At 43.2% G+C, this 25,822-nt stretch overlaps 8 protein-coding genes across 8 annotated transcripts; 7 read left to right on the top strand and 1 right to left on the bottom strand.

Moving 5' to 3' along the window:
* Window positions 1–517: 517 nt before the first annotated feature.
* Window positions 518–2,672, top strand: O0I10_003413 (uncharacterized protein; the record flags this gene model as incomplete). The annotated part of the gene is made up of 9 exons (XM_058483484.1): window positions 518–679; window positions 772–927; window positions 988–1,062; window positions 1,123–1,251; window positions 1,327–1,366; window positions 1,426–1,745; window positions 1,825–2,227; window positions 2,292–2,463; window positions 2,522–2,672. 9 exons carry the CDS (start codon window positions 518–520, stop codon window positions 2,670–2,672), a joined length of 1,608 nt encoding a protein of 535 aa, XP_058345683.1.
* A 3,267-nt stretch (window positions 2,673–5,939) lies between these two features.
* On the top strand, window positions 5,940–8,098 carry O0I10_003412 (uncharacterized protein; the record flags this gene model as incomplete). Its single annotated transcript, XM_058483483.1, has 9 exons — window positions 5,940–6,101; window positions 6,187–6,342; window positions 6,399–6,476; window positions 6,542–6,670; window positions 6,755–6,794; window positions 6,858–7,177; window positions 7,253–7,655; window positions 7,715–7,886; window positions 7,948–8,098. 9 exons carry the CDS (start codon window positions 5,940–5,942, stop codon window positions 8,096–8,098), a joined length of 1,611 nt encoding a protein of 536 aa, XP_058345682.1.
* Window positions 8,099–11,022: 2,924 nt separating this feature from the next.
* O0I10_003411 (uncharacterized protein) lies at window positions 11,023–13,175 on the top strand (the record flags this gene model as incomplete). The annotated part of the gene is made up of 9 exons (XM_058483482.1): window positions 11,023–11,184; window positions 11,273–11,428; window positions 11,487–11,564; window positions 11,634–11,762; window positions 11,839–11,878; window positions 11,941–12,260; window positions 12,329–12,731; window positions 12,794–12,965; window positions 13,025–13,175. 9 exons carry the CDS (start codon window positions 11,023–11,025, stop codon window positions 13,173–13,175), a joined length of 1,611 nt encoding a protein of 536 aa, XP_058345681.1.
* A 354-nt stretch (window positions 13,176–13,529) lies between these two features.
* O0I10_003410 (uncharacterized protein) lies at window positions 13,530–14,149 on the top strand (the record flags this gene model as incomplete). Its single annotated transcript, XM_058483481.1, has 4 exons — window positions 13,530–13,537; window positions 13,606–13,791; window positions 13,872–13,974; window positions 14,057–14,149. The coding sequence occupies 4 exons, from the start codon at window positions 13,530–13,532 to the stop codon at window positions 14,147–14,149; spliced, it is 390 nt and encodes a 129-aa protein (XP_058345680.1).
* Window positions 14,150–14,773: 624 nt separating this feature from the next.
* On the top strand, window positions 14,774–15,898 carry O0I10_003409 (uncharacterized protein; the record flags this gene model as incomplete). Its single annotated transcript, XM_058483480.1, has 2 exons — window positions 14,774–15,176; window positions 15,234–15,898. 2 exons carry the CDS (start codon window positions 14,774–14,776, stop codon window positions 15,896–15,898), a joined length of 1,068 nt encoding a protein of 355 aa, XP_058345679.1.
* A 1,469-nt stretch (window positions 15,899–17,367) lies between these two features.
* Window positions 17,368–21,833, top strand: O0I10_003408 (uncharacterized protein; the record flags this gene model as incomplete). The annotated part of the gene is made up of 6 exons (XM_058483479.1): window positions 17,368–17,373; window positions 17,560–17,589; window positions 17,646–18,569; window positions 18,632–20,501; window positions 20,560–20,684; window positions 20,859–21,833. The coding sequence occupies 6 exons, from the start codon at window positions 17,368–17,370 to the stop codon at window positions 21,831–21,833; spliced, it is 3,930 nt and encodes a 1,309-aa protein (XP_058345678.1).
* Window positions 21,834–22,303: 470 nt separating this feature from the next.
* Window positions 22,304–23,056, top strand: O0I10_003407 (uncharacterized protein; the record flags this gene model as incomplete). The annotated part of the gene is made up of 1 exon (XM_058483478.1): window positions 22,304–23,056. One exon carries the CDS (start codon window positions 22,304–22,306, stop codon window positions 23,054–23,056), a length of 753 nt encoding a protein of 250 aa, XP_058345677.1.
* A 141-nt stretch (window positions 23,057–23,197) lies between these two features.
* Window positions 23,198–24,937, bottom strand: O0I10_003406 (uncharacterized protein; the record flags this gene model as incomplete). Its single annotated transcript, XM_058483477.1, has 7 exons — window positions 23,198–23,245; window positions 23,311–23,524; window positions 23,587–23,730; window positions 23,802–24,062; window positions 24,122–24,296; window positions 24,362–24,423; window positions 24,540–24,937. The coding sequence occupies 7 exons, from the start codon at window positions 24,935–24,937 to the stop codon at window positions 23,198–23,200; spliced, it is 1,302 nt and encodes a 433-aa protein (XP_058345676.1).
* Between the last annotated feature and the right edge of the window lie 885 nt (window positions 24,938–25,822).

The following is a 25,822-nucleotide window of genomic DNA, read 5'->3' as shown; positions in this document are numbered from 1 at the left end:
GGGTCATGGCCAAGCTGAAGTGCATTAGTGCGTGTCCAACTAAGCCGTCATTCGCTGGTGAAATTAGCAAAACTCTATTGAAGCCTTCCCATCGCATTATCCCGAAGCAGAGATGAGAGTGTGAAACACAAATGCATTATACTAACGCAATGCAGGTACTTGTCAGCAACGTGACGTGGCTGAAGACATTGGTCGGTGCTTCCTGTGATACTACAGTGTTGCCGTGGGGTGACTTTCTACGCAATTGGGTGAGATTGTGGCTACTCACAGGTATCATACATAAACTACATTTACCATGATGCTTCGTTCTAATTGATAATGGGAGGTGAGCTTTTGCGTGAGACGTATAATATGTAAGCATCGTTTTTGAGTGTGGAGTAGAGTGGTAGTACAAGGCTCATGTCGGCACAAGGCTTATATCAGCCTTGGCTCATTGTATCACACGCCTTGTCATTATAAAAGAGCGTACCTCGATAAGAAAGAGAAATACCGGTAGCTCTACTTGGCACAAATTATCATGTACAAAGCCCTCCTCGACAATGAAATCGTCTCCGGTGTCCTCTCAACGCTCGACAACAAAGACATCTCCGCCTTTTTGAACGACCCAAGTCATGCTAAAACACGTTCAGTTGCCCTTGTTTCATTTTGCACTGTTATTGCTGCCTATGCGCTTTCTCGCGTAAGTCGTTTTTCGAGCAAAACATCTTTTCATCAGCGAAACCAATGAATGCAGCTATTGATCATGAATCGTTTTGCTATGTTTGTATGTAGTCTCGATCGCATTCGAAAAACAAAGATACGCCGATGGTGCCATATACATTCCCACTGATAGGATCTTCAAGAGAGTATCGCAAAGACCCAGAAGCTTTCATTAAAAAGTGGTCAAGCGAACTAGGGGATGTGTATAAAGTACATCTTTTTGGAAGGGTAATAATGCAAAGCCATCACCATCCCATTGATGAATACTCAATGTGATGGCATGATTAGATACAAACGGTGGTCTCTGGCAAACACGTGTATTGTCTTCAGAAGGATTTTGATTTTCAGCAAGGAATGAGCAAGGTAATGATTACTAATATGCAGCGCATACTAATGCTCACACAAACGATTGCACCAAACCAGACCTTTGATATTTGGCTATTGCTTGATGCGCCATTAGGAGGAAGGTTTACTTTAGACATGATCCGCCATGCGACTATCAAGTTTACCAGAACAAAGATGCTGGATAATACTCCATGTGTTGTGAAGCAAGTATGTGACAAGTACGATCCATTCAAACCGGTGCCTTTTATTAATCCTTCCTTATCTCTTTTAAAATGGTATTAGCTGATCGCTGCAGAACATGAGATGATAGGAGATGCCCAAAGTATGTCTTGTTTCATCTTCTTTACGCTTTACGTTATGATGCTAATCATCATTGAGCAGCACCATCGGAAATAGCGAACTTGTACCCTTTAATGGAGCATTTGCTGGCTATCGCAAGTGCAACCAATTTTGTTGGTCCTGGGCTTACCAAGGATAAAGACTTACTCGAAACGTACAAGCATCTTGCAGTTGATGTTGGATCCGAGTTAGGCGATGGTAATGAATTCCTTGAGGCGTTTCCATGGATTTCCCGTTTGCGGATGTGGTATCTCGGTAAACATGGCAACTCGGTGGACAAGCATAGAAAGCGATTGCTTCGTGCAATCAAACCTATTATTGATGAGAGATTAGCAGCCGCTGAAACTGGAAAAGAGAATCCGGTAAGTATACAGCAGCCCATATTGACATGTGTGCACGTTACTATGTCGATGATCTAAACAATGATGATGGTGTATATAGCAAGATTTTATTCAAGATATCATTGAAGAAAGCGAAATTACATCCAGCGACCCTGACAAATACATTATAGCTGTGAGATGGATCTTGGTAATGATTGCTTCAGCGGGTCATACAACTACCGAAAATACGACTATTATCCTTTATCGCATCTTGCAACATCCAGAAGTGATTGATGAGCTGCTACAAGAGCAGAGACAAGTATTGGAGAAGCATCATGGTGCCGACGTTAATGATGCTGAAGATTTGGCTACGCTATTCACTGGTGAAGTAATCAAGGACCTTGTCAAGCTTGATAGCGTGTGTCGTGAAGCCATGCGACTACGCAGCTTCTACATTGATCTACCACATACGTATGTTGGGAAGTCGCCTCTCGCTTTAACAAACACGTGCACCATTAATCCAGGTAAAGAAGGATCAATACCACCCACTTGAGCGAAAATTTGCTAAACAAAAAAAATGTCATCCAGGAGAAGATGTGTTGCTTAACATGTGGTTGAACCATAACCGTACATCGATGCAAAATGATGGATTGGGTGACTATGACAAGTTTAAACCTTTCCGCTTTGTTGGCATTGATCGTTCATCAACCAAGCTTGGAGGAGATTTCTTGCTTTTTGGTTTAGGAACCCACGCCTGCCCGTAAGTAACAAACATGCTCGGTGAAATCGACCTTTTAATCTCATTCTATTATGTGTAGTGGACGTTGGTTTGCAATGCACCAAACAAAGACAATCCTATCTATGCTCCTCCGACGCTACCAAATTACCCCACAAGAAACGATCGTCTTCCCCGTAGGCAATCGAAGCCATATTCCAACGGGCAAAGTCACCTTTCAAAAGAGACAATAAAATACCGAGAGACCATTCCAAATGAATAGAAAGATGCTTTATTTACTTGTAAACTTGTCTACACAGGCCATCACAAAGTGCATAGTGTCCTACCATGCCCAGGCTGCATAAAGGGGATATAGCCAGGGGAGCGGACTGGGTCGTTCGCCCATCAATTTCCACGACTTGAAACATGCGCGTTTTCTTTCTCCCTCTCCTTTTATCCCATTCACGGCATCCCCATCAAGGTAATGCTCTTGCTGGTTGCGAGGTACTCAAATGGTACTGAATTTGCACAAGTAGACTACGCAGTGGTTAGTTGTAGCCATGGTGATATCGCCGCTCTTGTTCGTTGTTATGCCGCTCTTCCTTTGTGGTACTCACAAGGTACATTGAAACCCCAATGTCGCAGCCGAACTTGTTCCATTGACGTGCTAGCTTGTATAAAGGGCAAGTTTGGTCTCTAGAAGTTAGCCCTTTGGCTTCTTGTTTCGGCTCAACTACACTACTACACCATGGTTTTCGGTTGCCAGTTACCAACAACAACGCGTCTTTATGAATATGGAAAAGGCAAGTGCAATGAAGCAAACAATGAAAGAGCGTTTATTGTGTATGTGTGCTAATAATGAATTGAATAGGTTTCTTTGGTCAGGTAGTGCTATTTTGGGCATCATCATCTCTTTGGGTTCGATTCCCAGCCTGTACCTTTTGGCCACTTGACATCATCAATGCACACTACACGCCCTTCTCGTGATATATGCTGGTAGGTATTCCTTGAGGATTGGAAAGATGGGAATCATTCGTCCTTTGGAGAGGATGAATGAGAACGGCTATGGGCCCTTGGGACAATGAAAGTGATGGTATCAAGTGGTTATGTGATTCTGAAGATTGATTTTTTTTATTATAGGGACGACAAGGACAACTACAACGACGTCATCTGCATATAACAACAATGACACAGACAAGCATGGCTTACCTTCCTCTTGGCAAGATGATGGTTACATGATGGATCTTCCAATGCATCTCGTTGACTTTAGAAGGAAGCAGCTAAGATCCCAATCTTTTCTTTTATGTGTTTTGGATAGCTCACATGATCATGGCGACTACGATGGATGAAGCTGACCATGGCAAAGTAGCTAGAAGCATTGTTTATTACCCACTTGGACTTAGCTAGTTTATATCCCTCTTCCTTTTGTTGCTTGTGGATTATAGCTTAGATGTTGGTGCAACACTAAAAATGTTTCCAAGCTCGGCCTTGTAAGCAATAAATGCCTTTTTGATTCCGTAACGAGTGAGTTGATCTTAAGCGAAAAGACGAGTTTGGGGACGAGTGGCCAAACTAGTACATCTCATGGTCATGTCCGTGCTCATTGGGTTGATTGGGTTTATGCAAATTGCTTTATGCATCTCGATCTCCTGCATCCAAATGTGATATCGAACCATCACTTGTCATACACGTACCTTGAAACATCTTCTTTATTGAATGTTGTTTACGTACCTTCCTAAAGGCCATCATCATCCCATTTGTGCAGCAGCCTGTTAAAGACGTGTGCGTGTAACCACCGCGTACCATTTCACTCAGTTCTTCACCTTGCTTATAGTGCTCCATCCGTTAAAAAGGAACAGCTCCATCGCGCTTAGAGTATAGTGAAATCATAAAGGTCCCAAGATCGATTGTACTATTTGAGTTATCCGTGCCTCTATGTTTCCCATATGCTATAAAGCGTGATGCTATATGAAAGTGGTCTTTGTTCATTGGCAATTGCCCCACTTATATTAAAACAAAGATGCAGAAGGATCTGTTTGCGTAACAAGACCGAGAGGGCAGGGCTCAAAGTCAATCCTATTGGTGGCCTTACGCATAGTAAGGTTGGCTATGATAGCCCGTACAGAAATCTTTTCAAGTTAATTATGATACGGCCGATGAGTCGAAAATGATCTGTTCGTCCGAAAGTGTCGTGCATGAAAGTGTGCATGATGCGTGAGGGGTAAAATTGCTTTGTGTTGCAAGGAGAACGACCAATGGGGTAACTTTTAACTGCAGCAGAGAATGGCCATCGACGTATCTCAAAAGTCAGGCCTTAGTCTTAGTGAACACATATACGATATCAGATGCGCTGATCATTTTTGGCATACCCGATTATATACGTACCATGTTTGATTGTGCAATAATGAATAAAAGTGGGCAAGAAAGTATCCTTATTTTTGCTGTGAATGAGGTTTTAGCTCAAGTGATTTTACCAACCTAGGCTCTTGATATTAAGCTATTGCTTGATGCGACACATAAAGAAAGTTTACCTTACATGAGTTCCGCCGTGTGATTGACAAGTGAATAAACGCGCAGTACTACGATGGCCGATACTACATACCTGTGTTGTGAAGACGCGTGTCGCAAGTATTCATTTGAATCAATGCCTTGCATTGGTCTTTCATAATCTCTTCATTTAATACGTATAGCGTATCTCCGAAGAACATGCAGTAATGGCATATGAGATCGGGAGAGCTAAAAATGACCAATGCACCTCACATGCACCCAATCTTGTAGTAGCTCCTCTAGGTTGGCCTCTTCTGTAATGGACATGCAAGGTAACCATTTTGTTGCTAACCTACCCTGACTAAGTTTGCTCTATCCTTATCAGCTCTCGCTACTACTTGTTGTACTTGCTCGTGATCTTGTTATCGCGAATACTGAGATCGGCACGTCCACGGTTTTGTAAACGTCGATAGATGTTAACTCATGATGCATACAGCAATGCATGTATGTATAGCCAAATCCAACGTACATATGTATGTGATCGGCTCTAAATGCTTGATGGTGGCATAATAACACGAGGGGGTGTTTGATGGTTTTTGATTTGGCAGGGAAAAGGATTTCAATTTGGGCTGCTTCTTTATGCAATGGCATATCACATTTGACCTCGATGTATTCTTATTATACCAGCTTGATGCTTATGATATGCTAACCACGATTGCCACTAGTAAGAGACGCGTGTATAGGTTAGCGAAGTGAGAGTGTGATGAACAATGATGGGAAAGGAGATACCATTGCATAAAGTAACGCCAAATTGAAATCCTTTTCCCTGCCAAATCATAAACCATCAAACACCCCCCCCCATGCTAATATGCCACATGTATTCCTAAAAAACTTGTATTCGCCAGCGAAATGCAAGGAGTAGTGCATGATACTTGGTTGTCCACATAACAAACTATACATACAAATGATATGCGTATAAAGGGCAAGAGGTAAAAAAAAACCAGGAGCTTCACATTATTGCACACAACGTAATCATGAGCAAAGCCTTTTTCGATAATGGAATTGTTTCCAGCATTACCACAACTCTCAACGACAAAAACATCACTGCTTTCTTGAATGATCCAGCCCATGCTAAAACACGTTCAGTTGCCCTTGTTTCACTTTTCACTGTTATTACTGCTTATGCGATTTCTCGTGTAAATCATTTGGAAGCAAGCATCTTTTCATCATCATCACCGCCAAATGAATAGCGATTGAATCATGTATTGTTTTGCCATGTAGCCTCGATCGCATTCGAAAAAGCAAGAAGCGCCGTTGGTGCCTTATACATTCCCTATGATAGGATCTTCAAGAGAGTACCGCAAAGATCCAAAAGCTTTCATTGAGAAGTGGTCATCGACACTAGGGCCTATGTTTCGGGCTCATCTCTTTGGAAGGGTAATAACCCATAATCCTTTTTTGGGTCAACGGCTAATGCAATCATAATGGGCTAGGTACATACAGTGATATCTGCAGAATACGTACGCTGTATTCGCAAGGATGATTTCAATTTTGAGCAAGCAAGGAAAAAGGTAACTATCCCGTATGACGTTTGACACAATGTACTTATCATGGAACAACGACTGCATCAACTAAGACTTTTGATCTTTGGTTATTGCTTGATGCACCATCAGGTGGAAGTTATGTCGTAGAAAAGATACACCGTACGATTCTCAAGTTTACCAATGCGAAGATGGTGGCCAACACACCAAGCATTGTGGAACAAGTATGCATCTAGTTATTGATCATGCCCGCTGCTGAATCATCCCTGATGATCGTCCCACTGATGTATACCTTGCTTACATGGTAGTTGATCGCTGCAGAATATGATCTAATTGGGGATGCCCAAAGTATGCATTTGCCTCACTTTTATTCTCTCCACCTTGTTGATGGGACTAATCATTATCGTACAGAGCCATTGGAACTGGACAATCTACGCCCTTTTATCGAGCACCTAGTGGCCATTTCCAGTATAACCAATTTTGTGGGTCCAGGGTTTACCAAGGATGAGGACCTTGTCGAAACCTACAAGCATCTCGCTCGTGATATCGCCATAGAGCTAGGTGATGGTAACATGCTGCTTGAAACATTCCCATCGATTTCTCGTTTGCGAATGTGGTACCTTGGCAAATATGGAAACGCTGTCCGTAAGCATAGAACAAATCTAATTCGACTGATCGCACCTATTGTGGATGAGAGATTGGCAGCCGCTGAAAATGGAAAAGAGGACCAGGCAAGTATATAGGTGGTGATATTGGTGATATGAATGTGGATGATATCCATGACCTAATAATAATGGTTGGTATAGGGTGATTTTATTCAGTGTATCATTGAAGAGGCCAAAATCACCTCGGCCGACCCTGAAAGATACATGCTGGTTGCAAAATGGCTGTTGGCGGTAGTAGTTGTGGGGAATCAATCAACTAGGGATAATGTAACTGTTATTCTTTATCGCATCTTGCAACATTCAGAAGTGATTGATGAGCTGCTGGAAGAGCAGAAGCAAGTATTGGAGAAGCACCATGGTGCCGGCATTGATGATACCGAAGATTTGGTCACGTCATTCACGGGTGAAGTAATCAAGGACCTTGTCAAGCTTGATAGTGTGTGTCGTGAAACTATGCGACTACGCAGCTTTTTTCTTGACTATCCACATACTTACATTGGCAAGTCGCCGTTCACTTTTACAAACGGTTACACCATTCAACCTGGTAAAGATACAACGTTGCCATCATGGGAGCGGAACTTTATTAACAACCAAGACCTATAGGACAAGAAGTGTTGCTTAATTTATGGGGCAACCATCAAGATGCAAGCGTGCAGCGTGATGGTTTGGGTGATTATCATCAATTTAAACCTTTCCGCTTTGTTGGCATTGATCGTCCATCAACCAAGATTGGAGAAGATTTCTTGATTTTTGGTTTAGGAACCCATGCATGCCCGTAAGTGATACGTAAACATGCTCTATGAAGTCGATATCTAATTTCATGATGTTATATGTAGTGGACGTTGGTTTGCAATGCATCAAGCGAAAATAATCCTATCCATGCTCCTCCGACGCTATCAAATAACCCCACAAGAAACTATCATCTTCCACGAAGGCAACCGAAACCATCTTCCATCGGGCAAAGTCACCTTTCAAAAGAGACAATAAAATACCGAGAGACCATTCCAAATGAAAAGGAAGATGCTTTATTCATTTGTAAACTTGTCTACAAAGGCCATCACAAGCATTATTTTACAGTGCATAGATCCTACCATCAATAAAGGGATATACTCGTAAACTGCCAGCCAGCAGCCCATTCCTCCCATACACCTTGATTTCCAATCCAATGCATACGAACGACTGCCCTGCTCCATCCCATCATTTCCATCATGGAACTTTCGCGATTTGAGCTGACCTGGTAGTAAGGCAATAGCTGTTGGATCATCATTGTTATGTAAAGCGTGAAATGACACACACCCTTCGTGAGGATCATATCTTTTATTTACGTGTACCTATTGTCTATCGTGAGGGTGATGATGATGGGTGGATGTTGTGTGTATAGGGTAATTGAGTGGCCTCAGTGTAATAGCAGTAGGGGATTTAAACTTGGGGACAGCAGCTCCACGACTTGAGACAACGCTTCTCTTCATTTTCTCCTACCTTTCCTTATTCCATTCACGACATCTCGATCAAGGTAGGTAATGTGTTATCAGAGAGTGCTCTTGTTGACTGTGAGGTGTTAATGTAGTTCTGAACATGCATTGTCAGGGAGTGAGTGTGTCCAAGTGCTGAGGAATGAGCGTGGTTGGTGGTTGGTGGTTGGTGGTTGCCATGGCGATACTGTTGCTTCCTTTTGCTCGTTGCTATTCCCGCTCTACGCTTGGTGTCAACAGGTACATTCAGAGTCCAATGTTGCAGCCGAATTGGTTCCATTGACGCGTCAGCTTGTATAGAGGGCAAGTTCGGTTTCAAGACCTTGGCTGGTTTGGCGTTTTGTTTCGGCTCAACTATGCTACACCATGGTTTTCGGTTTCCAGTAACCAACAACAACGGGTCTTTGTGTATATGGAAAAAGCAAGTACAATTAAACAAACAATGCAAAGGGGTTTTATTGTGTGTGTGCTAATAATGAATTGAATAGATTTCTTTGGTCAGGCAATGCAACTTGGGGGCATCATCATCATCTCTTTGGGTTCAAGTCCCAGCCTGTATCAAGTGGCCGCTGCGTCGCTCTGCATTAGCCAAGTGTGCTGGAAAAGGAAAAGGTTCTTGGAACGCGTCCAGGGCTCTATAGTCCTGCGTTGAGTTGACGGGTCGATGACGATGGATTTTTGGAAGAGCATGGTCACCGTGTTGAGGTAAAAGGGGATTTGCAACAGCCTGTGAATGTGTTGAACCAACACGCTCTTCTCGTGATAGGCTCGTTCTTTCCCTTGAGGATTTCTTTTCATGAGGTGAGAAATGATTGGAAGGATTGGATTGGGGATCATTCTTTCTTTGGAGAGGATGAATGAGAACAACTATGAGCCTGGACTCTACGTAAGTGATGTCCTTCCTTGCCATCGATCGAACTGGCCTTGCGTGATTCGTGCAGTGCTTTCTCAAGAACAAGGGATCGCCCGACGTTGCTCGTATGGTGGTGATTTGGGTTGTGAATTCCTTCTGATTTGCTTTCTTCCTTTGAGAGGATCGCCTAACGGTTTACCAAATCGTCATCATTCCGGTACCAGATGGTCTAACTTGCCTGCTTTCTTATTTGTAGAGACGACGGTTACGATGATTACCACATTCACAACAATGACGATTACGATGATCACCCCATCTACAGCAATGACAATGATGACGACAACGAGATTCAAAAGGAAGCAAGATCTCATTCTCTTCAACTTGTGTGTTTATTGATATTTGCGACGATGTGATTGACGGCTGGTAACGAGTACGAATGATAACGGAGGACGACTACGAGGATGGTGGTGGCAATGTAGCAAGATAGCTAGATGAAATAAAGCATTGTTGTTTTATTACACGCTTGGACTTTACTAGCTTGTGGGTTACATACTATTGCTTTGAAGATGGGAGCGGTCCGGTTATTATCGGTCATGCAAGGAGTATATGGCTTTTGTGATACAATAAGGAGGAGTGGGAAGTGGGATGACATTGAGAAGAGAAAAAGTGAAGTGATCCCTCCATTTGCAGCAATGATGAATGGTGACTTGTTCTAAGGTACCATGAGTGAATGGAAATTGATACATAATGCACCTCATACGCACAATCCTGCAGCACCTTTGGTTTAACCTCCCCCCGTAATGGACATACAAGGCCATCCTTTTGTTGCTATGCCCTTGAGCGTCTCTCTAAAGATCACCCCTGCTGACCAAGTTGGCTCTATCCTGATCAGCTCTCGCTAGTTAATACACATTTCCATGACACAACTTGTTGTATTTGTTTGTGATCTCGCTATGACGAAGGCTGAGGACGACTCATGCACAGTGCCGTAATGATCGTAGATGAAGATTAAAGTCAAGCATACAGTGCATGATGTATGCATATTATCAAATCGTACATATGCATGTTATTACATAGCTCAAGATGCTTGCTGGTGGTATTTTATATAGCAAGGCGGTGTGCTATGATTTTTCATTCAATAGGGGAAAAGATTTCAATTTGGCTTTGCTTCTTTGTGCAATGGCATACATATCGCATTTGATTTGATGCACTTTTTCATATCTACTTTTGTATGCTTATGATATGCTGACCAAAATTGCCGATGGCAAGAGATGACTGTGGTTCTCCAAGTGAGGATGTAATGAATAACAGGAGATTAGACACCATTGCATAAGAAAACGCACGCCAAAAATGGACCCCTCGTTCCCCCTACCAAATCAAAAGGTAACCAAACGCTATCATGCTCAATGCCACAGCCATGCATGTCGAGAGCTAGCTTGTATTCAATGCCAACATTTAAGGAGTGGCTGCATAGTGAAAAGCTGACCATGCATAAAACTTGACTTTGGTTCGCGGGATGATGGATGCGCGTATAAAAGAAAAGAGGTCAATAAAGAACTAGGGTTCACATTGAATACAACGTTATCATGGACAAGGCGTTTCTTGATACGGGAGTTATCTCCACTGTTGTCTCGACACTCAGCACCAAAAACATCACTGCTTTCTTGAATGACCCATCCCATGCTAAAACACGCTCAATTGCTCTAGTTTCATTGTGCACTGTTATTACTGCTTATGCACTTTCTCGAGTAAGTCGTTCGAGAGCAAACATCTTTTCATCACCATCACAACCAAATGAATAGCAGCTGATTCATCATGCATCGTTTTATTATGTAGTCTCGATCGCATTCGAAAAAGCAAGAAGCGCCATTGGTGCCTTATACATTCCCACTAATAGGATCTTCAAGAGAGTACCGCAAAGATCCAAAAGCCTTCATTGAAAAGTGGACATCGATACTAGGACCTGTGTTTCGAGTTCATCTCTACGGAAGAGTATGTAATACATGATCCTATTTTTGATCATCGGCTAATGCAGTGGCATAATGGCTAGATACATACTGTGATATCTGGAGAATATACACGCTCCCTTCGTAAGGATGATTTTAACTTTGAGCTAGGAAGGATAAAGGTAACCATTAATGCTGTATGATGTTCTATATGTTGTACTCATCTTGTAACAACAATTGGATCAACCAAGACCTTTGATCTTTGGTTATTGCTTGATGCACCAAAGAGAGGAAGATTTGTCCCGGAAAAGATACGCCGTACAATTATCACATACACCAATGCGAAGATGATGGCCAACACGCCAAGCATTGTGGGGCAAGTATGTATAGCGAATGCCTGATGTATCATTCCGGATGATCGTTCCACTTACGTATGACTTATTTACAACGTGGTAGTTGATGTCGGCAGAGCATGATATATTTGGGGATGATCAAGGTATGTATTGCTTCACGTTTATTCTCTTCGCCTTGTAGATGGGGCTAATTACTATCATACAGAGCCATTGGAGCTGGACAATTTGCGTCTTTTTATTGAGCACCTAGTGGCCATTGCCAGTATAACCACTTTTGTGGGTCCGGAGTTTACCAAGGATGAAGAACTGGTCGATACATACAAACATCTTTCTCGTGATATCTACATGGAGCTAGGTGATGGTAATGTGTTCCTTGACGCATTCCCATCAATTAATCGTTTGCGAATGTGGTATCTTGGCAAATATGGAAGTGCTGTCGGTAAACATAGAAGGCATTTACTTGAAGTGATCGGACCTATTGTTGACGAAAGGTTGGCAGCCACTGAAAATGGAAAAGAAAATCCGGCAAGTATAGCGTTAATATTGATATGAATGTGGATGACATCCATGATCTAATAATAGCAATGGTATAGTATGACTTTATTCAATGTGTCATTGAAGAGACCAAACTCACGCCTCGCGACCCTGAAAAACATTTGCTGATTGCGAACTGGCTTTTGGGGGTGGTAGTTGTGGCGAATCAAACTACTAAAGATAATGCCACTGTTATCCTTTATCGCATTTTGCAGCATCCAGAAGTGATTGATGAGCTGTTGCAAGAACAGAACCAAGTCCTGGAGAAGCATCATGGACCCGGTGCCAATGATAATGATGATTTGACCACATTATTCACTGGTGGAGTGATCAAGGATCTTGTCAAGCTTGATAGCGTGTGTCGTGAAGCTACGCGACTACGCAGCTTTTATCTTGATTACCCGCATACTTACATTGGCAAGTCGCCGTTCACTTTTACAAACGGTTACACCATTCGACCTGGTAAAGATACAACGTTGTCTCCTTGTTGGGAGTGTAATTTCATTAACAAACAAGACCTATAGGACAAGAAGTGTTGCTTAATTTATGGGGCAACCATCAAGATGCAAGCGTGCAGCGTGATGGTTTGGGTGATTATCATCAATTTAAACCTTTCCGCTTTGTTGGCGTTGATCGTCCATCAACCAAGCTCGGAGATGATTTCTTGGTTTTTGGTTTAGGATCCCACTCATGCCCGTAAGTGATATGTAAACATGTATGAAGTCAACATCTTAATTTCATGATGTTGTATATAGTGGTCGCTGGTTTGCAATGCATCAAACGAAAACAATCATATCAATGCTTCTTCGGCGCTATCAATTCATCCTACAAGAAGCCATCACCTTCCACCAAGACAACCGAAAGCACATTCCATCGGGCAAAGTCACCATTCAAAAGATGCAATAGCATCTGTAGTGGTTCACGTATGTGATATTAGTAACACTTTTTTACCCATTGATGAATCAATTAAAGTAACACAAGGGATCAAATCCGTTTTTTATTGAAGAAAACTACATGGATGCTTTTGAAATGAGGAAACTTTATGCTCATTATGTATTCAAATGTATTACAATGAAGGCGTGATCCAGCATAATGTTTGGCTACGACATCCAGGAAGTTGACTACACATCCAAGATCATGTCATGCAGCGTTAATGCGGTGCTCCAAGTCCAAGGAACCAACTCAGCCACAGCCGAGAACTTTAATGCGCTTGGGAATTTTTTCGGGTTCCAACCAGGTTTGCTCTGAATCGTTTACAGCATGGGCAGGTAAGGAAAAGAACGATGGCCACAGTATTCGTTGGTTTGCTAATCGTGGCTCGTTTATTGTTGTATAGACTTCGTCGATCTAGAACGCATCACAGCATCCGTGATACCTATCGCAAATATCGTACTCGCAACTACACCCGAGATCTCGACCAGATCCACGACGACATTAAGCCAGAGAATGCACAAAAGTTAAAGAACCAGCCCTTGGATCCTGATAAACCTGGTCTTGGTCAAAACTATTGCATCGAGTGCGCGTAAGTGGATATCAGGAATAGTGTGGTGGGGATTGAGCCAAAGGGGTGGATGTGGATATCTAATTTCACGTGCACTGTAGTCGTCATTTTATCACTGAAGCTGCATTCAAGGAGCATGTTCGTGGCAAGTTGCACAAGAAGCGTCTCAAACAACTAAAGGAAGAACCTTATACACAAGCTGAGGTAAACAAAGGAGGATGGATTGAGGAGAGAATCATACGAAAAAGGGAGCCATATTCGTTAACCGAGAAAACAATGAGTATAGGCTGATGCAGCTGCAGGATTGGGTAAACCCGACAATGGCAAACGAGGAGGTCGTTCCCTTGTATCAGAAGATGTTGCTATGGGCGACGACTAAGGGAATTTCCAATCGCCTGAGTGAGCTTTTACATCACATGCACCTTACGTATTCAAAACGATCGCATCAACCACATTTTATATATACACATTCACACACACACACACACACACACCTATCCAACATCTTCAGACACGCTCTCACTTTTACAGCAACACCTTATCTATTGCATCCATTTTGTATTCCATTCATATGTATACGACTAAAGTACGCACCATACACAACAAACAAACAGTGGGGCACAGCCATTCTTTCATGTATTATGCTTATCAGTAAGATCCTTTTTGAGCTTTCCCCAATGGAAGGTCGTCTCCTCAAAGTGGGCGGGTCAAGTGGATGGGACAGCAAAGGGACGATTTATAAAGGAAGGGGTTGTTACAATGGCAATGAAAAAGTGAAGGTAGAAAGGGTGATACCTGCTGTGGGACGACACCATTGACTAAAAAAGGTTAGGGGAAAATGTCCATTTTGTTGTGATAAGCAAACACCTGGGCTACTATTTTGCCTCGTGCTCCAAACACCTCTCTTTCTCCTTTTTTCACAAAAGCGTTGTTCCCGCCTGGAAAAGAAGCAAGCAAGCAATCCAAGCTAGTTTTTCTTGTTGATGGACGTGGATTCAGTAGCATGAGCGATCGGCTTGTCTCTTCATTATTATTTCGACGAGGACGATCCGTACAACGGTTACGCAAAACCGATCACCGTGACAAATCCAGCAATCATATCCACCACACTTTGCCGCCTTCACCGTTATCGTCGTCGTCATATCAACAGCGACAAACACTACCACCACCACAACCACAACCTCGTCTTGATGCAAAGAAACGATTTGCCAAGGTCATATCATGCTTACGCTTCATTCACAAGGGGAAACGTAATGATAGAAATGCGCATGATGATGATATTGAAACGACCATGAACAATGATGATACGGTTGCATCGCAACGATTTATGGATGAGGCATTACCATCACCACCGCCAACGCCACAACAACAAATCTGCAGCAGGAATGAATTGCAGCGAACTTCAGGTACACCATTGCCTATTATACCAACAAGCACCATACACTAACATGCGTATCTAATAGCTGAATACCATCCATTACCATCACCTGATATTGTTTATGGAGGTGCACTTTCACCCCCACCTCGCCACCACCGCACAGTAAGGGAGCAGTTTTCAGCAAGCATGTTTGAAGATCACCCCGAAAGGTACAATGACAACGAAACACCATATAAAATCCGCAAACGCCCAGCTCTTCTCAAACGCACTGCAAGCATGAATGGCCATTTGCGTTTATCCATTGATGTGGACCAGCATTATAATACCTCCTCTGCCATAACCGATGCTAGTTCAACTACAGACGATGTTACTACAACAGCTGCATCATCATCCTTTCTACCTACACAACCACGAAGCATCCCTATTTCAACGCATCATCATCATCATCTTCAATCCTTAGCTGATCCATCATCCATTGTCACCGACTCTAGCAGCACCACTGCTGACGAATCATTATTTTGCCATGGGCCATTTCCATCATCCACGTTATTACCATTAAGCTCGACCTCGCCACTTGAACAACAACAACAACAACAGCAAGATGAGCTGGGCTCATCTACAACCACCGTAGTGGATGATGATAAAGCACAATATGATGCCGTGGTGGCAGGTACAATTGGACGTAGCAGCAGAGTTCGGAAGCCCTATTGTCAACGATCATGGATTGCCAATGCGATTGCAAGTACATAATCTACATAGCATGATAGTAGTAGTAGCTTATAAAGATCAGGGATCTCTTACTACACACTCTCTCTTTCTCTATCGCTATTATCCAATACATACCACCATCCATATTATACCACTTTTCTTTTGCCAAATATGTAGCATTGCTCATGACTCATTTCCTCTCTTTCTCCTATACTCTTGAATAATAATGTATCTCTCCTCATCGATGTTTGGTAAACTGAAAAGGCTACATGCAAATCTAACATTGGCATTATTACTATGCATCATCACCTTATCGACCACTCCTCCAAGACGACCACGTATCGTGAAACATATTGATATCATTATTAAAGAACATTTTAGAAGGAGAATGGTGATAGCTCAAAGACAATTAACCTGAAAAGCAGGGAGCTAAAGTGTGGAGAAGACACGCATGGGCGTTTCAAATGCGTGCCTGTTATTCTTGTGGGGAGGAGGAGGGCTACCCACGGCCCGCTTATTCCGAATCCAAAAGCCTCCTCTACTCCTACATTTTCACCCCTTGCATCGGAAAACCATCTTCTCCACAGATCCGCTTAACATTGTGTGAGGTTTTCAATAAAGGGAGTGTATAGGAATGCTGTAATAGGATTGTAGCAACATCATCTTGGATGGTTAAACTCTATGTATTGTGTACAAAAGGGATGATGCTGATGATACATAAAAAAGTGTGAGCGATAAGCCTATTTAAACAACAATGCGTTTCATATCTAAATGATCGGCTAGCGTTAATCCTCTTGTGGATAATCGGATCCAACAAAGGAAACCCTTTTCAACCTTTTTGTGTAGCAGTCATAAAAAGTGTCCCATTGTGTAAGATATATCAAAGCTAGCACGTACGTAGATCGTGTGATGATATGGCACATCAAAAATTGGATCGATGTGTGTGTGCATGTGTGTATGTGTGTGAAGGCCGGTGGGACAATGCGGGTAAAAAGTTGTGTGTCACGATCGGTATGCGTAACGAAATGTGGCATATCCAACCGAGATGAAAAACTTGGCATTGGTAAAGAGTGGAGTCATCATCGCGAAATAACAGGGTCTTTTGCACTTTAGGATTAACCTGATTAACAAGTCTCCTTTTTTCCAACCATACACTCGCACAACCATGAACTTGTCTAAATAAAGCTGCCGACAAATGTGCTGTCAATAAAGAAAGGGATATGGTAATGGCACAAACACCCACACACATTCTCAACCCACCCCTAATGACTAGCAGTAAGGTAATCAATAATATCCCACAATCATGGATCGACTTGATGCCCCTTCCCCTTAAAGTATTCTGTACAGGCTCAGCAGTATAGTATAAACCATATGTGTGCGTGTGTGAAAAGAGAGAGCAAGCGAGAAAGAGCGTGTGTGAGTGGGGTTATGTGTATAGTAGGTGTGGCAGGTACCACCTAGCAGGGCCTTTAACCTACTCTTGTGTCCTCCTATGCACACCATATTGGCAAATGCTCGTTTTCTTTTTTCTTTCTCACCCACTCACTTATTCCCCTCCTCCCCTCCACACCTCCTTCTCCACAACCGCTCTTTTTTTGTTTTGTTTTCCCTTGCTCACTTGCTCCCATTGTAAGTCTCATTCTTCAACACTCAAACGCATTCAAAGGTTGCTCATTCGCAAGTCTACTCTTACTCTACTCTAGGAACTACGCAAGCTCTATTTTGAAGACCGAGTACAACTCACATGCAGAATTACCACTGGTGAATCTACAACATGAACAAGCATCAGGTCACCGCAACTGTGTACCAACACGAGGAAGATGCTGTGTGTGCACCTTCGGTCTTTGATCCTGTGTCACCATGTGGAATGATTCAACAACAAATACGATGGATCATGCGAATAGCAGCCGCACTTTGCACTATCAGTAGCATCATTGATACTGGCACGGACCCCATCTTTCGATCAATTCAGCTATTACATTGGGCTATCTGGTGGCTCGTGCTTTGGTTGGTCAAAGGAGGAAAAGAAAGCGACAAGATGATCCGTTGGGGACAATACAACATCATAGCAACGATGACGACAATGTATTTCTTGTTGAATGATACACCAACGACATTATCATGGATCATGCTGGCCATGAGTCTCGGTTGCTTTGTTACCACAAATCGTGTCGCCATGGCAATGAATACCTTTGTCAACAATCAACAACCTTCACAGCAAGACAACGAATATTGTTTTATGATGGCATCACCCGCAGCGTCTACGTCATGGATCGAGCAACCAACCAACAATCAAAGTGAAGAGCTTGAATCCTTTTCTCGAGAACTACAAGAGGCTGCTCGCATGGTGATCACAACACTGGAGCAATTTTCCCCTGCCACCATCTTGACGAATACCCACGAATTGCTGAGTGCTTGTTCAATTGCTGTACCGATTGCCAGCATCTCTGCCATCCATACAACAGCACAACAAATTTGTTACATTAGCCATCAATTGGAACCAGCAACCACCATTGATGAAGACTCTCCTTCCAACAACAACAACAATCCAATCGCGTTTGATATTGGTGATCTCGTGCAGAATGCAGCTGATGCACTAGCTGGTATGGCTGCCAAGCTGGATGTCAATTTGATCTTGTATCACGCGGACAATGGAATGCATCACGCTAACGTTTTTGGTGATCCTGAGCCTATTCGACATGCATTACTCACGGTATGTATTATTATCATCATCATCATCCAATTCATTCACTAACATGATTATGCATCTTATAGCTTGTTTGGAATATTCTCGAAGGGTGCACACCTGGTGCATGTATTGAGCTTGGATTGAATGTGACGCCTGGTTCATCTACATCCACCACATCGCCATTCTTATCGGTTCCACAGCCGTTACACGTCATCCTTGAGGTTATTCATACAGCATCTCCAGCCATCCCACACAGCCTTAGTCATGCTTTACTACCAAGAACCATAGCGACAGAGAGATTGTTGACATCGATGGGTGGGCAATTGCATATCAATACATTGGCAGAGAATCGGACTCGATATGAAATGACAATTGATATGGAAATGTCGCCAAGCAACCAACACCAGGGCCCAGCTGGGCAACGCAAATTGTTACTCCTTGATGATCCCGGCAGCAGCTTTTCACTTTCCAACACCAACAATGCAACGAGCACCAAACACCACCATACATCCTTCTCAAAAGATCCAACATTGAGTGATTTGGCCAAGTTTATTGAACGCTTAAATGGCGTCAAAATGGTGTTGCACGCACGTGAAAAAAGCGTATTTGCTCGTCATCTCACTAGTTGTCTTGCAAGCTGGAATGCCGATATAAGCCATGTGCCGGTGGGTGTTTTGACTGTACGTGAATCGGATGATGAGGAGGATAATGATGATGCAAAGAAGAAACAAGAGCAGCCTGTTGTACCTTCACCAGCCATTGCCGAGGAACAATTGCATTCAGTACCGCCTACGTTTATTTTGATTGATGATGATATTGAAACGCTTGAGAATAAGCTGAAAGCATTCCACAACCATCAACGACGACCTTCAGCACAACAACAACAACAACAACACAAAGGAGGTCGACAGCACAAGAACGCTAAATACACAGCTGCTATCATTCATTTTACGTCCTTGACCAATTATAAGCGATTACGAGATATGGTGCATAGCATGCCAATACCGCCAAACGGGATGCCACGTCTTGTGGTGGTACCAAAGCCAGCTGGACCCCGACGATTCTTGACAGCTTTGCACACTGGATGGCATGATGCTACTGTTGAACCACACTTTATGCCGATTGCTACATCACCTTCAAGTCCATCATTATGGATGATGGGAGAGCATCATGCACCATATCAACAACAACATCAACATGCAACAACCCCAGCACCTATGACGGGTAGAAAAGATGGATACATGACTCCTCATGTTCATGAACAAGGCAACCATCGTCGGGGAATGTCACCTTCATCATCACCAGGATCATCAATGACTACTGCTGCTGCCGATCAGAATGCCAACAACAATGGATATTTCAATGTACTTCGAGGGCAATCATCGAGACCATTATCACCAGCACCAACAACAACATCCAATAGCAATCGCCAACACAAGTCTTCTCCATTGGGAGTGGGTGATGATAATGAGGGAGAACAAGGAGTCAATGAAAGAGGAGACGAGACCATGTTATTCTCCTCTTCTTCATCGCCATCATCTCAATTGCCGCCAAGCTATCCGCCATCTGTAAACAACAACAACAATAATAACAGGGCATCACCACCGCATAATACGGATCAAAAAGGGTTACCTACAAGTACCTTACCTCCCGAGACACCGGCAGAAACTCCTGCTCATGATGAAAGAGAGAAAAAGGATGATGCAGATACAACAACATCAGATGCAGCAAACGCTAAAGTATCGCCATCGCAGGAGAACAAACCACACCACGAGGAGATGGATCGTGAAGTAGCTGTTGGCGGAGGTGTCGGCCATGAGAAACCTTCGCTCATCAATAGTCTGAGAAGAAAACGCACCGTCCGATTGAGCAAAAAGCTAAAGTCTGACAGGGGGTCTTCATCAGGTGCCTTTGCAAATACCGTAAGCCCGCCTATCAATGTGCTTATTGTGGAAGGTAAGAAAGGATGCGCTTATTTGGAAAAGGGTTGATTTTATTGACATTGGTCTTTTAGACAACATGATCAATCAAGCTATTTTATCGACTTGGATGAAGAAACACAAGATCAAATGCTCAGTGGCAAGCAATGGACAAGAGGCCGTTGAACGTTGGAAGGGAGGTGGTTTTCATCTTGTGCTTGTAAGTACATTTATCCTGCATGATGCATTGCATGAGGAGATGGATGAAAAGGGAAAAAAGGATTGCGTGTAAGGGAGAGACGAGGAAAGATGAATTACTTGTCATATGGGAAACGCGCGGGAGAACGAGTAAAAGGTATCGGCGTGAGTAACTCTAATTAATATCTTTCTGCAGATGGATATTCAATTGCCAGTGATGGATGGTATTACAGCCACCAAGACGATCCGTTCCATTGAAAAGGAGCAGCGAATTGGCGTGTTACCTGCTGAGCAAGATACCACTACTATCGCTTCTTCATCATCCCTTCAACAAGTACCAGAGGATACCCAAGTTTCATCTTTTCAATCACCCGTGATTATCGTTGCATTGACGGCATCAGCCAAAGATTCAGATCGACATGCTGCACTTGCTGCTGGTTGTAATGATTTCCTTACCAAACCAATCAGCCTTGAGTGGCTCGAGAAGAAGATTATTGAATGGGGATGCATGCAAGCCCTTATTGACTTTGAAGGATGGCGGCGATGGAAGCGGTCCTCCTCTACAACATCCGTGTCAAACTCCTTGTCGAGTAAAGCATCAATGATACGGTCATCTGAGTCGAATTCAGCACGGCCATCTGCTGCAATCAACAAGGAGAAGAATGCAGCGGCAAAAGGGATGACGACGACATGCACCAAAGAATCAACTTGCGATCAAGAGGAGGAGAAGAAGAATAGTGATGATTGTAGTAGGAGGAGCAACGTGCATAGCACTGCAGCAGCAACGACGACGACGGAGCATCCATCATCATCATCACAACCAAGAAAAGGCTTCCTGCTTTTGGGATCCGCAGGGTCTACCAATGCTGTATCACCAGCAACAATGGTTAGAAAATCTCGCATCAACTCCTCCTCATCGCAACTACAACTATCATCGTCTTCTTGCCCTGGTTCGATACCTGAGACTGGTGCACCCCATATGCTCAATAATAGAGCCATGTCTATGCTTGCTGTTGGTCAACGACAACATTCTACCACCACTACTCCTGATATCACTTCAAGCAACAGCAACGTACAAGAGCAATCATTTATATCGAATGAGCAACAGCCATCATCACCACATGACACACACGATTCTTCTACTACCACGAACGGCGTTCAGCAGCTGTAGTGGTTAGGCGAAAGGGGTTTGCAACAAGGAGCTTATCTTCTATACACCAAAAAAAAGGGGTGATCAATACCACGAGCTCTTGTCGTAAAAAGAATGAAAGTCTTTCTATTCGGGATCAAGGAGATGGGGGAGGAAGTCATATTATAACACAAATGCACGTACTCTATAGTCTACCTACACACACACACACGCACTATTTGTTTTTCTTTATACACACTCACACACACTCGCACTTTTTTAATGCACACACGTCATAAGGGAGTAGACATCACTGCTCTATGTCGATTAGTTTTGGACCTGTATATACTATTCTCCCTCTCTCCTTTGCTCGATTCTTCTGGAAAACCTTATATAAACATTAGCTGTTGCAATTGCCTTGTGCTCGTTGTTCCTTTTTCTCTTCTTTCTTTCTTGCGTGGATATATAAAAATACGTGAAGCAGCTTCAACAACGATACATAAGCAATAATAATGCCTTCCTATACTGATGAGCTTGCAAGATTTTTGGCTACCACTGGTCCACCGGTACAATCACCCATGCTATCTTCTCCTTCACGCCACCGACAATTACTTTCTCGTCTTCGTACACCAGGCAATAAAAGGAAACAGGTGTCACCTTTGACCGAAGCATCATCCAAGCATATCCCTCTACCGGTGTATTATGATCCAACGGTACCATTATCAGTGCCACCCAAGTCTCCTTTGCCACAAACACCGGTTGAACCACGACGTCGATCATGTCCTGAACGCACCAATCGTTACTATGATATTGTCGATGTTCAAGAAAGAAAAGATGTTGAGCAAGTCAAAACGCGAGCTTCTGATAACAACAACAACATTACAAAGAACCCATCCCTTTCATCATCCTTGGCTCACATCGCATTTCCCAAACCACCCAACACGATGCCATGTCCCTTTTGTGCTCGTTTGCGTACTACTGATGCTGATCAAGCAATGGAACATGAAATTTCCTCGTCTCAAGAAGCAACACCAGCCAAAAGGAAAAGACGGCTGTCATGTCCTGCTGCCATCAAGTACAAACCACAAACTCCTCCTATACAACAAAACCTCTCAAGTCAAGAAGCCAAGGCATTGTTTGGATTGATTGAGCAATTACAATCGCAGCTGGTTCAGGAACAAGCTTCCAGAAAGGCGTTGGAAGAAGTGCTAGTGATGACACGTCGCTCCAGTACGACCGCTAATATGATGCCATTTCCCCCTTGATCATTCCATATTGCTGACCACCACCACTACCCCTTCTAAACGCGCCACACACACACACACAAACACATACATGGGCAACAAATGCACAGTAAAATCATTATTCCACATCCCTTGTAGAAACAGGTATAACACTTCCTCTTATTATGTACTTTGCATGATAGCATCAATATCAGGTACGCCTAGCTCGGCCTAATCAACCATAATAAATATATAACGTTCACTTCTATATGATCATTCCTCCGTCCCTTACTTACCTTGGTATAATGAGATGATGATGGTGATGATGATGATGATTGTTGTTGTTGTTGTTGTGTTGGAACCTCCTTGCCACATTCGTAAAATCCACATGAGCGTTGTGACCACGGATCACGGCATGACCAGCAAAACTGGAACCCGCAGTAGAGGCAATCCACCTTATTGCATCCTTCATCCCGACAAATCATGATGGCACATCTGGGACATCCTCGGCTAAATTCATCCATAAGAAAAAGAACATACATACGTATTCCCCATTTGATTCGCCGACTTACGTATTTTCAAGCTTCCATTGTACGGTAGATGCCTCAGCAGATTCTTGTGTTTGTTGGAGCTTGCGTCGTAGGTTGTCGATGCAAGTAATTCCTGAATGACCATATTCTCCGCATTGTAGACATACATCACGCCCGCAGTGAGTACTAGAGGATGGGTGATATCATATCAATACGAGAACAATGAAAACAGGGGCGTGTATCTCTCGCAATCTTACCAAGTATCAACGGCAAAAGTAGCAATGTGAGCAAATTGTGCCTGCTTCCATGTCTCAGGTACCGTTTCCAATGCCACTAATTGTTTGGATATGATGGATGCTCGCATATAAATGGATCTGTCATTTTGTTGAGCAGCTTGACGAAGGATAGGTGTGAGTTGTTGAATCAGGGATTGCAAGGTGCTGTGTCGAAACGGAGTTGGGATGACAAGGGGTGGATATCCTAGGGATTGCACTTGCTCAGCAATCATGTCCAATCGCCTATAACAAAGTTATCAGCATCCCCATCATTACTTTAAAAAAAAGTAGTGTATCCTTACCTTTGACGAGTAATTCCCTTTGTACGTGGTGATTGGCATGGAATGACAGGTGAACGACATGAAGGGCAATGACGAGAAAAAGGTCTGAAGGGTTGATTGAATTGCTCATAACGTTCGACCAAAGATGCTGATACATAGCGGCTCCATTCCGATTGTCGGATCGGGTCAAGGCATACTAAATAGATCACATAATGAGAGATCCATCCACAATCTAAAGCGTATTGGGTCACTGTATCCTACCTGGACACTTTATCCTTGTCACATCCAAACCCCAAGATCCTTGAACAACTTCTTCAACATATCTATCGGAGAACATCAGCCGATATGTCACTCAGTACATGTGGAACACAACAATGAATGGATAAAACCTCGGCCCGGTACTACCACAACCACCCAAAAGCGCGTATCGAATGCTTACCGTTCAAAGCAACCCTTGCAAAATTGATCACGGCATGTTTCAAGGCACAAGTTGTAACGACGTGTCAGACAAATAGAGCACTTTAGTATCCACTGATCCATGGCATCGTCTGAATCAGAAGACGTGGAAGAAGACGAGTGTTGTACTTGTTGGTGGAGCCATTTGCTTGATCCTCGGCCGTTGTTTCGATGTCGTCGTCGCCTTCGTCGTTGTTGACCCGTGTGGTGATCAAGGACAAGTTGATATAGGCAGCCAATGAGAAAGGAGAGTGTACGCAGGAAAATGGCTGGCATTAGCCATGCTGGGAAGAACAAGTAAAAGATTGGAAGGCAATAGCAAAAGAGGAGATTGGCAACGTTGAATTTCTGCCAGACTTGTTTGAATCGTGACCAGTCCATGATATGTGTAGTTGGTGTGTGAAAGAAGGGTATATTACAAGTGGTCGTGCGTGTGTTGTGTGTGTGTGAAGAAGAGACAACCTGTAATGCCCGTTTTGGCTGACTTACAAAATGAAAGCCTTTGGTCACATGAATTATGGGACTTATGCCAAGAGATGTGCAACATTAGTTACAACACACATTGCCGACACTCGACTCATCACCCTTGCTTGCTTACTATCATTTGTATATATATATCCATTTCGTATGTAAAACATGCATCTCTTGCATGGGTGTGTAAAATGAATACCATCCCGTTCCCACGCAACGGTAACCACGTTATTTGCCCAACCTAGTATTTGAGTCCCCAAATTGAATCGATCTGTGCTTTCATCATTGTGATGACATGTTGTATACGTGGAGATGAAGCTTTGTGTGTATTTCTTATTATCGATCATGGAAAGAAAATAGTGCTGCATTTGCGTCAGTGAATAATGGTTGGTGTAACCATTGAATGGGGTCGATGACATCTTCGAAACCTCTCTTTTGCTTCGGCGACCATCTAAATGACGACATGAAGAAAAATGATAAAACATGCTATTTGCCACCCACAACCCACCACCATCACGGTCATCGTGTTGTGTTTGTTACTATAGATAGCATCTATCATCATCATCATCATTCATTCTTTCATCTCATTCAACCACTTTTTTTATCCCCCATCTCTTGTTTTCTCTTCACTTCCCTCCCCCCCCCAACCCCCAATTCTTTCACCCCCATCCTCATCAGCTTCCACCACCACACACGCATGCATCCTTACTCTTGAGACACGATGTGGAACCGATGAGAAAAAAACACACACATAGACATGGGGCTGAGCAATACGTAACTGAACGAAGCATGCAG

Source organism: Lichtheimia ornata (genome assembly GCF_029851405.1).
Source record: "Lichtheimia ornata isolate CBS 291.66 chromosome Unknown scaffold00011, whole genome shotgun sequence".
In the NCBI taxonomy this organism is placed as follows: domain Eukaryota; kingdom Fungi; phylum Mucoromycota; class Mucoromycetes; order Mucorales; family Lichtheimiaceae; genus Lichtheimia; species Lichtheimia ornata.
The sequence above is the reverse complement of the archived record's forward strand: the minus strand, read 5'-3'. Positions and strand labels throughout refer to the sequence as shown.